The sequence below is a fragment of the Diplotaxodon limnothrissa genome, linkage group LG2, assembly GCF_057381915.1.
Source record: "Diplotaxodon limnothrissa isolate DT_005_m linkage group LG2, D_limnothrissa_male_GT1.1, whole genome shotgun sequence".
Lineage (NCBI taxonomy): Eukaryota > Metazoa > Chordata > Actinopteri > Cichliformes > Cichlidae > Diplotaxodon > Diplotaxodon limnothrissa.
Genome location: NC_140597.1, coordinates 14,565,439 through 14,582,897, shown reverse-complemented (window position 1 = coordinate 14,582,897; position 17,459 = coordinate 14,565,439). Strand labels below are relative to the sequence as shown.

At 43.6% G+C, this 17,459-nt stretch overlaps 1 protein-coding gene across 2 annotated transcripts in view; it reads right to left on the bottom strand.

The window, feature by feature from the left end:
- Positions 1–17,459, bottom strand: part of fat2 (FAT atypical cadherin 2) — a 75,115-nt gene that overhangs the window by 34,529 nt on the left and 23,127 nt on the right. For both annotated transcript variants that reach the window (XM_085367452.1, XM_085367461.1), the window contains exons 10-14: positions 12,897–16,564; positions 10,093–10,489; positions 5,887–6,086; positions 4,526–4,679; positions 2,664–2,897 (exon numbers count right to left, since the gene is read on the bottom strand). In XM_085367452.1, coding sequence (XP_085223578.1) covers positions 2,664–2,897; positions 4,526–4,679; positions 5,887–6,086; positions 10,093–10,489; positions 12,897–16,564 — 4,653 coding nt within the window. The remainder of the gene's footprint in view (positions 1–2,663; positions 2,898–4,525; positions 4,680–5,886; positions 6,087–10,092; positions 10,490–12,896; positions 16,565–17,459) is intronic.

Sequence of the window (17,459 nt, the reverse complement as noted above, 5' to 3'; positions counted from 1 at the left end):
GAACTCTCCGGGCTGTAAACATGAAAAAACACGAAGCATCCAGGAGATCCCACTGTTTCTGCACAGTTACACATTTACAGTGGGAGTGTGTGGGTGAAAAGCCCAGCATGTGTGTTTCTAATGAAAACCACTGATGATAAAAATGACCCTCCCCATGAGGAGGCTCGTTAACCACTAACTCCAGAGCAATAAGAAGAACATTCAGATTCCCGCAGAGCTCGTGAAATAACGCCTCTATTTTTCTCACTCTTTTTATTCGTTGTCTGATCTCCTGCTGAACAGACTAAGCAGCCTAAAGATGTCACTACGGGTAAAGGTCAAACACTTTGTGTTGGTTTTTCAGAGGATTAGCACTTCAACTACGGTTATTTTCTGTCTGCTGCTCGAGCTCTGCTGCACAGTTTCACCGTCACATGTGACTCCACATCTCTGTTTTGATGCCTGCAGTTTTTTCTCTGCGTGCTGAAGTGGTTTTATCCATTTATCTGGCAAATAAAGCATTAAAAAATGGAAACATGAGTGTGAGTCACTGGCATCTGTGAGAAAGTCGTCAGCACTGAGAAAGAGGACATGCCGCTGCACATCTGAAGGCGTGGCCAGCCTGTTGGGGCTGTGTGTGTCCTACCTGTCTGAATCTGTCCACCTTTGTACAAACTAATGTGTGTGTGCAGTCCCACTGTGATCCACCATTTGAATGACACATCGAAAACCACACACACCTGCACAAACCGAGCTCTTTTCTTTAATGTGACTTCACCCATGCAGCACTCAAACTAATTAATAAGGTGTTTACGACTGCACTGGCAATCTGCAGCAAAGTGTGGCCGCTCGCCTCAGTAAGAGAGGGCTGGGGTACATCAGCGATACGTGTGCTGATTACAAAACCCCGGGCTTTACATGAATCACAGGAAGGAGGAGCAGCACAAAGGAAACCACAAAGACAGAAGTGAACACGCAGCTCCACCTCTGCACAAATAATACCAACCAATGTGAAACACTGGCTGCTTCTTACTCTTCTTATCGGGATTTAGAGCAAGCGGCCTACAAGTGTAGCATTAACAGATTTTTGAAATGAATAATATTTAAAAACGGTTTGACAAAAGTAAATCCTCATGAAGAAGACCAAATTTGTGGTATTTGGGAAAAAAAATACAAATAGAAGGTTTAACAAAGAAAGAGTCTTTACTCGTGTTCAAGATAAACTCTGTAACTCTTGGATTTTGTAGAGCTGAAAAAAGCACAGCTGATGTCTGAAGTTCATTCATTTGTTGCCAGAAAGTATTCTGAATATTGTGTGAGATGGACACCAGTGGGCCTACAGTTTAAGGCTGCGATGAATCTAAAGATGCAAAAAGTGTTTCTGTATTCATACGTGTGTAACTGTTCACACAGAGATATTACTAATGTTACTATGTTATTTTGTATTTCTTTTATATTTACGTGTTGGAAATAAAAAGCAGTGAAACTTTTGTGACAAACTTTTGCGTGCGACTCGTAAACAGCAGCGTCAATGCAGAAATGCCATTAAAGTTTTAAGTGATGCATGAATATGCGTTCACACTTTAAATGTTTAAGAAACTCTGATGACGTCACCGAGCCATCAGCCTGCAGCTGGTTCTGAAAAATAAGCGTCTTTCGTTTCATGTCCAACCTTTTCCCGCTACACTCACAAATTACACATCAAAGCAGAGGCGTGTTTGCCCTCCATCCCCCGAAACCCCCCACCCCACAGACACTGATCAGAGCTCTCACACAGACGTTGGCTGTCCTTAAAATAACTACAAAAACTGCATATAAAACTACTTTTTATCATTAAAGTGTCTTATTAAAGTTTTCTCTAGATTTAATTGTCATTTTAAAAAGGTAAAGCAACACCTGTACATAAAAAAGGCAGTGTTTACAGTAATTCAGGACTACCCACACTGCATGAAATAATAACAGACGTCCAAATGTGACACCAAAGCCAAGTTAAACGGCTTTTATGGCTGACATTATTTTTAGCTGCTTTTGTAGTGGCCTTTGGTTTTGCTTTGTCATTAAGGCACACCCACATATTTTCACACATTAATGAGGACACGCAGACACGCGACCGACTGCAGGAAGCGCGGCAGCTCTGATGTCATGTTTAAAAGCAGAAATGTGGCAGTAAAAATCTAAAGGGTGAAAGTTCAGGTTTGAAATGCAGACTCTAATGAAAACAGATTAATTAGGATTCTTTGTTTTAGAGCGCAATGTTTTTAGAAAGAGTCAGCTATAACTGAAGCTAAAAATGTAAAATGAGTGAGGTGCTCATGCTGCAGGGGTCAAAGGTTAAAAGCTACGTGATGCAGATAATTCCCATCACAGCTGGAACAACACAGCAAAGGTGAACTTCAGGTGGGTGTTTCATGGACGGCTTTGCCTTTATTATGTTTGGGATCAGTCAAACCACACACACACACACACACACACACACACACACACACACACACACACACACACACACACACACACACACACACACACAGGCACGCCTGAGCATCAGGCTTTAACCTGATACCAGAATGAAGGGTTTGTCCCAACATGTTCGGACCTGACATAAACAACTCCGTGTTCAGTTTGTCTAGTTACTCCACCTTCGCTGCACCCACAGCGACACGTCAAACTCAGCAGCAGCAGCTCACCTGTGTCAGGGTCCTTGGCATACACCACAGCGACCGGCGTGCGGACAGTGGTGTTGTCGAACACGGTGACCTCATAGTGGCTGGACGAGAAGCGGGGCGGGTTGTCGTTCATGTCCTGGACCATCAGCAGGATGTCGGCCTGACAGGATCGACCCCCGCCATCCGTCGCCTTCGCCACCAGGTTGAACTCCACGTTCCTCTCACGGTCCAGCACGGCCAGCGTGAAGAGCTCACCTGGGACAGGTGTACGACACACAACCATCAAACCGCGGAACACAAACATCCCCAAAACAAGGCCAACACATCTCCACACGTTGGTGATGCACATGCAGATGATGACGTATGTCTTATAATTAAAGTATCAGCAGTCATCTTCAGGTCAGATGTAGCGTGTTGAGATGAATATTGTGAGGTGTTATTTTAATATTTGAGGTGTGAGCAGGTGAGCATGGTGTTTCCTGCTTAAAACTGATAGTCACTCCCTCCAAAAAGACAAAGTCCAACTGGTCTGCATGGAGTCAGATAAGTCACACTGCTTTGCCTCACTAAACAAAAGTGTCTGCATTTCCTGTTCTTTATGAACATTTGATAAGCAATAAAATATTCAGGAAATACCCCAGCCACGAAGGACAGGCCTCCGCTAACGAGCAGCTTAAAGAGGCCGCACACGTTATTCATCGCCATGACACAAACATCGTGTGACTGTGGTGCTGCTCATTTACAGGTGACAGTTTTAGGCCCGAGTATTATAAACTTATATTACTCAGTCAAATGTTAAAACTTTTTGGTGTTTTGTCGCGTGAATGGCAGGATGCTAAACTCCAGCGGAACCTAAACACATCACCAGCTTGTCCCCGTCGGTGTTTTAGTGTTTCATGCACACCTTGCTGAAGTTTGGCTCCCGTGAAGGTGTGAGCATGTCTCTTTGATTATTTTGGATTCTATTTTGCTGCAGGTATCACAGCTTGTAAAGACTTTACAGGGAACGGAGAGTCTTTGAATTCCTGCTTTAGGATTTTTGGGCACATTCTCATCTTCATGGGCTTTACGGCGTTATGGTGCGCCTCTTTTGAAGTCTAGGTTTTCAATCCTAATGCCTTCAGCTTGGCCTCGGGTTGAGCCTGTTGTGTTTTTTTAGTCTGCAGTGGATGCTAAGGTGTGTTTAGGATCACTGTGCTTTCCATTTCTTCCTGATGCACCCCCACAGAGAGGAGTTCTTTTCATAGATCCTGTACTCTTTGTTCTCCAAACGTCTTTCTAACAAAAACTTTCTTTTGAAAATGTTTCACGAAGGCACCGGGATCCTTCTGATGTTCAGACTTCCAGAGGAAAGCTTTTCTTCTAATGACTCTTCCATGAAGTTCAGGAGCTTTGATTTACCTTCAAGCCCAACCAAGAACTTTCTGTGGTAGTGTTCTTGCTTTTCTGAACTTTAAAAGCCCCACTTAGAACATTCATTTCTTTATTATATTATATATATATTTTAAATGATCTAAGTATCCACACGAGGTGGACACTTAGAGGAGGATTGTTTGGACAAGATTTGAACAGTCTGTACAGTCTGGGGCTGTAAGTGCCCAAATTTCACATCATGATACAATCAACTTTCAATCTAAAGCAGCTTTGAACTTTTGGAAATCCATGCACGTGTTACTTTTCTATATTCAAGTATAAAATCAACCTCTAGTTTTACACACAATATGACAAGAGCGGCTTTTGACCTGTGAGTGGGTCAAAAGATTGACTGATGTCTCAGCAGGTGGTGAAGATATCAGGTGATGGATGTCAGTTCATGCTATTGCACCCTCAAACTCGCGCTGACAGGGATGCCGTGCACTGACGTCAAACAGACACCATCATACCTGTCCTGTGTTCCAGGTGGAACTTGTCGGTATCTGGCCCGTGGAGTGTGTAGGAAATCTGGCCATTAGTGCCCACGTCTGGATCGGAAGCTGAAACCTTGAGCACAAACACGCTGGAGGGCGAGTTTTCCATCACCACCTCTTTGTACACGAGCTGCAGCAGGAGGATAATAACAATAATCAGGCCTGCATTTACTGGGTGGGTTTCAGTTAAGCTACTCAGCGTTGGATTAAAGAGAAAAAACAGGAAGCAGCAGAAACACACCTACAGAGCTGAGAAAAAGGTCACGTTAAGTAAGTTGTTACTTACATCTGAACTTTGACACCATAACATATGGCACAAGGAGGAAGGGAGGGACAGACGGACTGACGGATGTATCGATGGATGGATGCATCGATGGATGGATGGATGTATACATGGATAAGTGGATGAATGGATGTATGTATAAGTGGATGTATGCATGATGGATGGGTGAGTGGATGGGTGGATGCATGGATGGATGGATGGGTTGATGGGTGGATGGATGTATACATGGATGGGTGGATGCATGGATGGGTGGATGGATGTATACATGGATGGGTGGATGCATGGATGGGTGGATGGATGTATACATGGATGGATGGATGGATGTATACATGGATGGGTGGATGCATGGATGGATGTATACATGGAGGGGGTGGATGGATGGATTTATGTCACAATTAACTGTTTAATATACATGTTACAAACCTACCACAAACCTTCCAAGTGTAATAAATAAATTATTTTTTACTTATTAACTGCTTATGATGCAATACTCCATAAAGTCTTGTTTTAAGAAGACTTTGTGTCAAAGCCAGTTTTATAACTGGCTTATAAAGACTTAAAAGGACTTTATTAACTGTTAAGTAAAGATTATTCATGCAAATGTTATTTACCTGGTTTCAGTTAAACAATATGTTATTATGATAGAAATATTTCTCCTGGCTGCTGGATGATACGTGATCTATGATGGTGAACATTTCATGCATCTGTCTCCATTAAACTCTAGTAATGACTGTGAGGAAACAGACAGGGAGAAATACTGGCTTTATACTGAAACCATCTTTAATATTAAATGTTACACGAAGTCAAGACTAATCTTTTTTTTAATAGCTCAGTTTCATAAATTAGCCTCGGGGGCTTTACAGCCTGTACAGGAAGCAGCAGCTTTTGTCTTTACTCTTAATGTGGAGATATTCCCAGAAGCACCTTTAAAGGAAAAACAAACGCTTTAAAAAATAAAGGTTCAAAAACAGCCCAGCGTCCACTTCCCCTTACCATTTTCACTCTGAGTGGCTTCCATGCATCTAACTGCAGAGCTGAAGTAACCTGTACTCACCTGCTCACACAGCGGGCTGTTGTCATTGATGTCCAGCACATGGACGTCCACGCTGATGGGAGCCTCAAACTTGCCATCGGTGGCCGTGACTCTCAAGGCGTATCTGTCTCTGGCCTCTCGGTCCAGACTCTCCTTCACAATCAAACCCCACTGGCCCTCGTCCACCTGCACGATGGCGAACTGGCCCAGCGGGTCTCCGGCTGCAGGAGCAAGAAGGACGTGAGTGACAGCAGAGAGGCCTGGCGTCATGCTCTCAGAGGTAGAAAGCCGTGAGCACTGTTGCTTTAGGCTTCTACCAGAAAAGCTTGCTTTGTCCTTCATTCTGCTGAAGCATCAGACGTGTGATCACGTTAATGAGCGTGAATTCAGCTTTTCTCTTCTGATCTTTTCTTTTGTGACTCAAACTTTTGGATAAATGTTCATCGGTTCACTCTGGAAGGGGTCGACATGGTCAGCATGGATGAATTTTGACTAACCTGTCCCATTTTGAACCTTATCAGATCAGTCAGACCCTCCTGTGTATCCCTGTTTACAATTTGGTGTGAAGGAAAATCAACTTTTAATTCTTTCCTGACTCCCTGTAGCTGAAGTTTGAATATTTATTTAATTTCTGATTTGATTCCTTTTATTTCTTTTCCAGTCTTTTTATTTTAATCGTGTTTTTATGCTGTTTGACCTCAGTCTTCACTCTTACTTCAGTCTAATACGTCCTGCTGCATTTTTAATCTGTTGTTCTCATTTAAGTTTAACTTTTTAATATATTTTATCTGAGTCCTGTTTATTTTTATACCCTCTGCTGTGACTTGAAGGCACCTCGGGTCAGCTTGTTGTTTTTAAATGTTCTGCATTAATATTAAGTATCTATAACTCAGTCAAAAAAAAAAAATCCCCTCCACTCACGCATCAAATACTCAGAGCAATCCCCCAAAATATTAAATGCATGATAATGTGAGAGTAGCAACACTTTTACAGACAGAACCTAAAAACACAGACACACTCTGCTCTGAAAACTTTTTCCTGATGTTTATGGGTCAGCGTTTCAGTCTGAAGATAAAAGTGTTAGACTTCATGTTATGGATTTGAGAAACAACCGCCTTGCTCTGTCTCCACCAGTGTTGGGACTAACGCGTTATTAAGTAACGCGTTACAGTAACTACGTTATTATTGTGGTAACGAGCACGGTAACTAGTTATTATGCCAAAATCAGGAACGCGTTAATCGTTACTGGGATTTAGATAGGGTCGTTACTCGTTACTTCATGTGGTGGCTATCGTGGAGCTTCCACAGATTCAGTAACATTAGCAAGTGTTGGAGGCCAGCAGGTGAATGAAGGAAAGGGGAGGCAAGAGGAGTCTGCAGTCTATCTGGGTCAGACATAAACCAAGTTTAGGTGGAGATTATTTTCGTTATGCTGACTTTTTCGTACTGGGTACTAGCTAGCATGACGGAGTTTCTAATTGCCAACCATCCCGTAAAAAACGGAATCGTCTGGTATTCAGAGAAAATATTACGCGTTTCTTATTGAGGTGAAAAGGAACAGTTTGTCCCGGACTTCAGCTACAATGAAAAAGACACAAAGCTGGAGTTATTCTGTGTCTTTGCTGCACAGCTGCCTCTTCTTCTCTCATTCTCTCCCCTCCCTCTCCTGTTTCTACTTCAATCATGAAACTGATCAGTGATCAGCTGATCGGCTTTTCTCTCTTGTTTGTTTATCTCCCACTCTGTGCCAGAAAGAGGAAACCAGCGGATGTCGCGCTAAACAACAGCAGCACGTTTAAGCTTGGTCAGCTGTTGTTAGAATTTATTTAATATTACTTTCTAGTATCAGCTGATGTTTGCTGGAGCCACAGCTGTAAAGCTGCTGGTCATGATATGGTTTGGATATGTGGTGAGAGGGAAACATGAAGATGAAACCAGGAGATGTCCTTACTGGATCATCAGAGCTGAACAGGTGATGGAGAAACAGGTTTACCTTTTAGGTCACATGAATGAGTTGAAGGGAAGTTATGAACTGTTTCTGAGAGACAAATAACACCAGGATCCTTTTTTACGTAGCTGACAGCTGGTAACTGTGCAGGGGCGGGTCTAGCAAAGTTTTGCCAGGGGGGCATGTAGGGCATTAACAGGGAAAGGGGGGCACAAAGACATACTTTTCTTTCTTATTCTCATTTAAAATTTCTAGCTTTTAAAAAATAATTATCTGAATCTTACAACAAACGATTGTTAGATTGATACATATATAGCATCAAAACAGTGTACATCACTCTCACAACAGTGTTTATTTTCATTCAAAGGCTTTATGATTTTTCCTATAATGGTGGGCCGGTCAGTCAAAATGCCCGGGCCAATTTTTTGTCACAGTCCAGCCCTGTATGCAGTCTGGTGTTGCCTACATCTTCCTATTCAGAAGGCAGAATTCCCGAGTTCTGAGTACAATCGAAAGCACCACGACTGCAGTTTTTGTGTTGGATGTAAAAAGTGCACATGACGCTGTGCTAGAATCATGGCGGCGGACAACGACGGTCCAGGCGTGGGATTTCTCTTGTGGAAATATGCACATTATTTTTTCCTTTCTATTGGTAGGTGGCACAGTGCACTTGTGGCAAGTAAGCAAGCTAGAAGACTGGCAATCTTGCTTGGTATCCAGTTACGGAAGCAACACATTAACAAGAGAATTCTGAGTAAAACCAAAGTTATTTTTTCCTAATAACTAGTTACTTTGAAAGTAATGAGTAACTTGAAGTAACTGAGTTACTTTTGATAGAAGTAACTAGTAATGTAACTAAGTTACTAATTTAAAGTAACTTACCCAACACTGGTCTCCACACAGCTGACTAATAAAGAGTTTAAATTAATCTTCTGATGTTTTTGTTTCTGTATTTGGAAAATAATCTGTGCACTATTTTGGCAGGAATTCAGCACTACCTCATATTTTTGTCACTTTTTTTAAAGAAACAGAAGTGAAGAAAGGTTTTCTCTATATCGTTATTCTTTTCATTATATATTTTTTATTTTTATTATTTAGTACTGGTAAAACTCTTTGGACAGATGAAAACAGGATGAAGATGAAGCAGAATGATGGAGAGAAAAGTGCATGCATCCAAATCCTCTGTCTAACATGGCGGAGGCGGTGTTATGGCCTGGGCCTGTATGGCTGCAGTGGAGCTGGCTCTCTGGTGATTTATGATGATCTCACTGCTAATAGAAACAGCAGGATGAAGTGTGACGTGTACAGACTTCTGCACAGCTTCACAGCAGAACAGATGATAATTACCCAAAGTAAACTGCAAAAGCAACCTGAGAGCATCTCAACACAGAGGAATGGGGTATTCTTCGAGGTGTTCATGAGAGAGACTGCAGGGGGAAAAAACTCCTAACATTTAAAATGATTTTACAATAAAGAGGGAGGAACTCTGTCACTCTTGAACAGTTAGCATTTAGTTAACCTGCTTGAACTAAAGCTGAGAGTCTGCACTGCTGCTGAGGACGCTGAAGTCATGTCCTCATTACACAGGACGTTCTTTATGTCTTTTGCTGCCTTCACTGGGAGCCAGATTAGCATTTTTACAGCGTGAAGCGTCTCAAACAGCCCCCAGAACAACAATGTGAATGTTTGTGCAATTGCAAAGTTAAAGGAATTAAATATAGGAGGAAAAAACAAACAGAATAGAAAATCGTCCTGTGGTGATGGGAGTAAATCCTCTCATCAATCACAGCAGAGGTGGGCAGGCTTTGTTTCTGTTTTCGCTTCTTAGAGCAGAGCAAATGTCAGCATCAGACAAACCTTCTATTATAAATTATTCCAAAGCAAATACTCGTCTGTTAGGAAAACCGCAGTGTGACAGAGAGCTCCTTTAGAACGGTTTAACTGTCTGGGGGAAAACAGGATTTGCATTAATTCGAGGCTTTGTTTTGTTGTTAGCTGCAGGGCAACCTGTTGGTATTCTCCCCTCGTTAGCTGGCAGTGCAGTGCGATTAATCTGAGGCTCAATAATATTGACTCTCTGCTGGGGGTGATTAACACGTAACTCATTTCACCTCATTAACGTCTTCGTAACAGAGCGGCCACTCTTTCGACGGGACGCTGATAAACACGCAAACACGGACAAAACAACACTGCTGACACGCACACAAACGTAATGCCCAGACACGCAAGAGCAAAACAAACAGGCTCAAATTTACAAACACACACACCCATGAACACACCTGTGATGTAACACGTGATGAGGCGGTTCTCCAACGACACATCAGCGTCCGTGGTCGTCATGTAGACAATGGGTTCGTAGGGAGTGCTGTTCTCCACCACCGAGCCGCGGTACACTTCCTCTGTGAACTTTGGCGGGTTGTCGTTCTCGTCCGTCACCATCACCTCCACCAGGACGCTGGATGACAGTTTTGCGTTGCCGCCGTGGTCAGTGGCGACGACGTTGAACCTGTACACCCTGGTTGCCTCGCAGTCGGTCTCTCGCAGTGTGGTGATCCAGCCGCTCTCCCCGTCGATGGAGAACACCTCAGTAATGTCCAACGCAGTGTCATCGGGCAGCGGCTCCAAGGTGTAGGTCACCACACCGTTGGTGTCTGTGTCCGGGTCGTTGGCCGTTACCTAAAGGTGGATACGTGCAGAGAGTTGTGCTGAGACTGTATCTGAACATGGGATGCTGTTGCAGAATCCAGGTGTTTCTTTAGCTCATACACTGCTGCAGGATTTCACTAAGCTAAGCTAAATGGCCTGTATTTGCTAATGCTAATGCTTAATAAACAGAAAACCAGGGAAACATCCATAATTCAGCATTTTCAGAGGTATGCACTGAGTTTACCTGTCATCACAGCTTCTGTAAACTCGAAATCAGCTTCTTTGATATAACTGAAAAAAACTGACACCCGAAGTGCCAAAACCTGCAGTTTTTCTGGCATCCAGCAGATGATCCAGCAGAGAGTCAGTCCCACAGACTCCCATGTTGGAATAAACACGTTTACAGTGTGATGCTCAAACTATAATGGTCTCTATAGATAATTTCTCCCACCAAAACACGGGGAGAAAATTATTCTATAACTGACCTGATTAAATTGGATTAAGGCTTACTGTCTGCATTATTAGGGGCATGGCCTCTTTAGTCGTGTCCAAATTCATAGGCTGCATTCTCCTGAGGACCCAGCCTCAGGAGGATGCAGTCTATGTGGGCTGGGTCCTCCGAAGGCCGGGTAGCCCAGAAGTGAGCAGCTGTGAAATTGTACGGTGTAGCCTTCAGATTTGTGTCACGATCTGTCTCGGTGTAGTTTAATAAACTCAGCTGTCTGCTCCTTGCTATCTAAAATATAACAGGACACTGGCGTAAATTCTCAACCATCTCACACTTCTGTTTAATCCGTTTTCTGTTTGATGTTTATTCAGCTGTGTAAAAACTATAACTTTAATCTCAGCCAAACCGATTTACTCAGAAACAAATAAAACACAGAAAATACCCAAACAATAACATTTTTAAGTTATCTAAGTGACCTGTATATCATGGTTAACCTGAGTAGCGAAAGACCGTGGGGGTTTGAAAACGATGTGCTGGGAGTCCGCTGTTTTCAACGGCTCTAGTGAGCCGGCTAGCTATCAATCTGGTGGGTAACAGACATTTCTGAAAACGTCAAAGCACAGGGATAGGTTGGGCCACGAAGGATACACCCGACCCATCCTGAAATCTGGGGAAAAGGAGGACGCATTTGTCGGCCGCATTTGTCGGAGTCTACAAATTTGGACAGCCTTCGTCGCGTCACTGTGAGGTAATCGGCGTATAAATGCAGCTTCATGCAACCTATGAATTTGGACACCCCCTTTGACTGACAGGTGACACACGCAGTTGTAACAGCTAGCTGTCTGCCTGAACTAGACCTCTGGACCATTTTTTTGTGCTGTTGGAGCCTTTTCAATGACATTATCTGACCAATGGTATGTCTGTGGGGAGGTTACTGTACTCTGTCTGAGCTCCAGGCTTGGTGCACAGTGAAATTCTAGCATTTTATTTGGATGTAATGAACACTGATTAGCAGGTATCTGAATCTATGCTAATGTGCATTTTTTGGCACTGCCAGTAGAAAAATACTCCATGTTTACTATGTTGTATGTGTTATATTTGAAGCACCAACTGCTTTTCTCTGAACTTATGAACCAGCCTAAACACATCATGGATTCATTTGTGTGTTGAACAGTTTAAGGAACTTTGATTCTCACAAACTCCTGTCCTGGTTGTTTCTTAGAGGGGGCAGTTGCTCCAGCACATGGTGTATTATTTGGATTTCCACACTGTAGAAGTCCTGGGGAAGTAAGCTAACCAAGGTATCCAAAGTGTGATAGTCTTGCATCCGTGCCTAAATGTCATCCTCTGTAAAAATTGAGAACAAAGCCTTGGCTTTGTCTTGACTCCAGTGGCTTTAAAATCTCTTGGGCTGCTCAACTCTATTATTGAAAGAGCAAACCAATAATGACACCATTTCTACTCAGTCTGCTCTACGCCCAAAAATCACAGGTGATGTTTCCCTTACATTTTTCAATAATGTATTGAAAGGGCTAGTTTAAAAAGATGAATAGTATGAAATCTGAAAATAATCCGCTGTGAGAGCAGCTGGAAGAATAGCATTAAATTTTAATTGCTACATGTGTGGAATATATTTATATATGCAATGATGCAGTTGTTGCACTGAAAGCAGAGTCTAACTTTCCTGAACCTTCGGTAAATATTTCCGCCTAAAGCAGCTTCGTTGGGTGTAAGACCATCCTCAGCAACCTAATGATGATCTGCTACAAAAACAGGTAAGGAAAATCCCTGCTGGAAACTCCCTGTTTACCCAAGGATATCAGAGGAAACAGTCCTTTCTCAGACAGAACATATAATACACTGCAGTCTGGTAACTAGAGTGGATGGGCGAGTTTATAGTGCATTTTTCAGTGTGTATAACAGTTCAGACTTTTATACACACTTTGCTTAAACCATGACGGGTATCAAATGAAGCTTCCTGTGTCTCACCTGAATAACAGTGGTTCCAACAGGCATGTTTTCAGCCAGGAAAGCTCTGTATGGACTTGCATCAAACACTGGCTGGTTGTCGTTGACATCCTGGACTTGAATGCTGACAGAAACCAAAGATGCCACGTCCGTCCCGTTGTGATTCCCCTGGGCAATCACATCTATCTGGTACCACTTTGTCTTTTCGTGGTCAATGCTCTTCTGCAACAACAAAGTTCCACTTTCCTGGTCCAAGCTGAACACTTTGTCTTTGTTGCTTTCAACGGTGTTCCCATTCACCAGGCTGTAAATGAGGGGCATGTCGGAGTCCGCCCTCACAGCGCCGATTTCAGTCCCTATGGGAATGTCCTCTGCAGCCGAGAAGGTGTAAAGTGGCTCGGAAAACTTCGGAAGAGGAACCTCTGGCGGAACAACCTTCACCTGGACGGGGACTGTGGAGTTATAAAAAGGAAGGCTGCCATCACGAGCCTTGACTTTGAAGTTGAAGATCTTGTTCTCCATGCCCACAAGGCTCTCTTTGACACTCACAACTCCGGTGAAAGGGTTTATCTCAATAATGTCTTCGGTCACTTCTTCCGCTTCATCCACCAGGTAGGTGACGTCTGCATTTTTGCCATCATCTGCGTCATAAGCCATGATTTGAATGACTGGGGAGCCTTTATTAACTGTCGACTGGATTGAAACCTGGTATTCAGATGCTTTGAACTGCGGTACATTATCATTCTCATCTGTAAGGATAATCTTGACAGTGCAAAACGCCACTTTACCACCTCCATCTTTAGCCATGACTTTGATTGCTATGACCCTCTGGGAGGGGTTTTCTCTGTCCAGTGGCTGAGTTGTGACAATCTGCCCATCTTTGCTGATTGCAAATTTCTCATCAGCAAGTTTGTTTATGATGGTGTAGTCAACGCTACCGTACGGCCCATCATCTGGGTCGATTGCAGCTAGCCGGATCACGCGAGTTCCCGCCTCTGCGTTTTCGGCCAGCTCTGCTTCATAGACGCTCTGCTTGAAGTATGGATTGTGCCTGTTGCTGTTTATCATATCGATACTGACGGGGGCAGTTTTCTGAAACACGCCATCAGAAACCGCCACAGTCAGGTTATAGTGAGGATCGAGATTCCTCCTGCAGACATTAGAAAAGGAGATGATACCCGAGGATTCGTTTATATTGAAGTACCGGCCTTCATTCCCTGAGAGAATTTTGTACTTGAGGTTATTCAGGTCACCAGTATCAGGGTCTGAAGCTTGGATTTTGATGACAATGTGGCCACACTTTGCCATTTCATCAAGTGTGGCTTTATACCGGGAGCTGTCAAAGTCCGGAGGGTTATCGTTGACATCGGTGACATTTATAGTCACAAAAGTCTCGCTGCTGAGAGGGATGGTCCCATTGTCTGTGGCTTTGATTTTTAAATTAAAATGTTTCCTGCTTTCATAATCCAGCACCTGTTTTGTAACAATCAACCCAGTCTGAGAGTTTATTTTAAAGAAATCACTCTCATCTCCGTGTGTTTTCACCATGTGGAAGGTCAAATCTTTATTTCTACCAGAGTCTTTATCAGAGGCAGAAAGCTTGATCACAGAGGTGTCAACTGGGAGCCCCTCCGCGATATTCACATTGTGCATTAGCTTAGAGAAAACCGGGGCATTATCATTGACATCCTCCACTTCTATTTCAATTGAGGCCTCTGAGAAAGCTCCGGTCACTGAGTCAGTAGCTCTGACTATCAGCACATGCATGGTCTGGCTCTCATAGTCAAGGGGGTTGGTGACTGTCAGCACACCAGTTTTGAAATCAATGTGAAAGTGTTTTGAAGCGTTTTCCTCTTCAAGATTGTAGATGAGCCTGTAACCCTCGGGGTTCCTCGCCTGGACGTGCAGGATGGTGGTGAATGGAGGAACATCTTCAGGGACTTTTAGCGGATACAGAAGAGTCTGGAAGACTGGATTGGTTCGATTCCTCACCTGAATGCTGAGCTGAGCCATGATGCTGTGACTGGGCTCGCCCTCATCTATAGCTGACACCGTTAGTACGTACTTATTCAGGGCATTAAAATCCAGAGGTCTTTGAAGGGACACGTCGCCAATGTCTGGATCTATTCTGAAGAGGCCATAGTCTTCCTCCAAATTGTACACAATGGCTCCGTTTTCTCCCAGATCTCTGTCGATGGCGGTCACTTGATACAAAACATCTCCTGGTTCCGCGTCTTCGGAAATCATCATTGAAAAAGGCAAGTTTAAAAACTGTGGCAAGTTGTCATTGACATCATCTATGAAAACCTTGACCTTGGTGATGGCTGTTCTCGGTGGGGTTCTCATGTCCTGCACTTTAACCACAACGTCATAAACGTCTTGTTCTTCCCGGTCAAAAGGGACTCCTGTGGTTTCGAGTAGGCCTGCTGTTGGGCAGATTGTGAACCTGCCTGCTGGGTTTAGGACAGAGTATAAAAGAGGTTCGTTTAAAAAGCATCCTGTGACTTTGAGCGCTGCTAAAGTTTTGACAGTCTTTATGTTTTCAGAAACGCTCGCTGAATAGACTTTGTGCTCAAATCTGAGGTCACTCTCCGTTAGGTTTGTTACGCTTACGTTGACAATAGCTAAATCTCTGTAGAGGCCGTCAAAGGCTTTGACATGCAGCTGATAAAACGGCCTGAAGTCAGACACGTTGTTCACAGTGATGAGTCCGGTATTGGGGTGAATTGAAAAGGCATTATGAAGATTTCCCTCGGTGATGCTGTATGACACTGCTGAGTCAGCATCATAAGCTGTGATGCACACCACCTCTGCATCTCTGACAGCTGGGAGGATGATGGATGACTCATACACAGAGGCAGTGAATTGTGGTGGGCAGTCATTCAGGTCCAGGATGCGAACAGTGACCTTGGCCGGCTCTGCCGCATACAGCGATGGCTCCCCTGAGTCCTTCACCTGTACCGTGAAGTGATACTCAGCCTTGGTTTCAAAGTCCAGCAGTGAAATTAAGGAGATGGTCCCCATACTCGAGTCTATTCTAAAGACTTTCAGGGCCTCTGGTTCAAGGATTTGATAAGTCAGCAAGGAATTTGAATCTCGATCTGAATCCGAGGCCCGAATGACCAGGGGGGTGTTTCTTTCTCCCATCACCATGCTGTTTATGTGAGCGGACTCACCTATTTGCCCCTGGTACTCCCTCTGCTCAAACACAGGCGCGTTATCATTCTCATCGACCACGTAGATGTGAACGACCGTCCTGGACACGGCTCCAGCTGTGGTGGAAGCTGTAACTCTCAGCTTGTACGAATCGCAGGTCTCATAATCGAGGCGCCCCTGTGTGGAAATCAACCCCGTGTAGGAGTTGATGTAAAATGTTCCGTTCCGGTTACCGCTTTCTATCTCATAATGCACCGCAGCTGGGCTTGAGGCTGACACGGTGACAACGGGAGTACCAATAGCGCTCAGCTCGCTGATCTCCGTCAGGTAATCATCTGAGAGGAAAGTGGGTGGGGTTTGTTCAGAGACCCGGACGTGGATGTGGACAGAGCAGAGGTCGCTGCGCTGAGGAAAACCCTGATCTGTGGCCTTCACAGTCAAGTGGAACAGGTCCTGAGGCTGCAGATCCAAAGATTTGGAGACGCTTATGGATCCCAAGTCTGGATCTATATTGAAAACGTTGTCGATGTTACCTGCAGGGACACAGAAAAGGAAGTTTGACACAAATAAAATATCCCACTGGTAAAATACCTCAAAAATACCTTTCATTGTTGGCAATCCAAGAAATCAAATCAGCTCCATGCCTTTTATTACTGAGCTTTCAAAATGATGTCTGAAACAAGATCTTTTAGCCCCTTCCTCTTTAAGAAAGTTTTCTTCTGATTGGCTGTTCCTCTTAAATGGAACAGTTTGCCTGAGACGACCATGATGTACTCAGATCCAAATGATCATTATTAGAAACTCAGGAAAAAAGGAAAAGCCATTCAGGTTTAACAAATTTAAGACTGTTATCAATCTAGATATCAAGATATTGAACACACTTCTCTCATATAAACTCCTCTGTTTCAAAAACAGGTGGGTGAACAAAAGCTAAAGTATTCAATGTGAAATTACCTTTGTTTGTTTCCACGATCTACTTTTAGGAAGATTTTCAAAGAATTTGAATTAAAGAGGGATTTTCTTGGATCTGCTGCAGTGATTTAAGCAGAAGCTCCTCTGGGAGACATTTATCTTGCCCACTGCCCATTTTTTTAAAGAAAAAAAGAAGTGTTGAAAGCTGAATCTGAGACAGAACACTTGTAAAGATGGATGTTCTCTGCTGTCTGAAACACAGCAAGCAGGCATAAAGGATTCCACTGCGGCAACTCGGGTCGAGCGCCATGCTCCGTCACGCATTTTCATAACCGCTCTGAACACACACGATAAGCATCAGAGAAAAACCTACAGAGCAGGCCGAAAGCAGGCTTCAGCTGTGAGGTAAGAAAAGATCGAAGAGGAGGAAACTGCAGCTGTGAATACACAGAGACGATTTCTCGGATATCATCGCTGTGCCCTTAAACCTTTCACTTCAAGTGCCTGACACTCAGA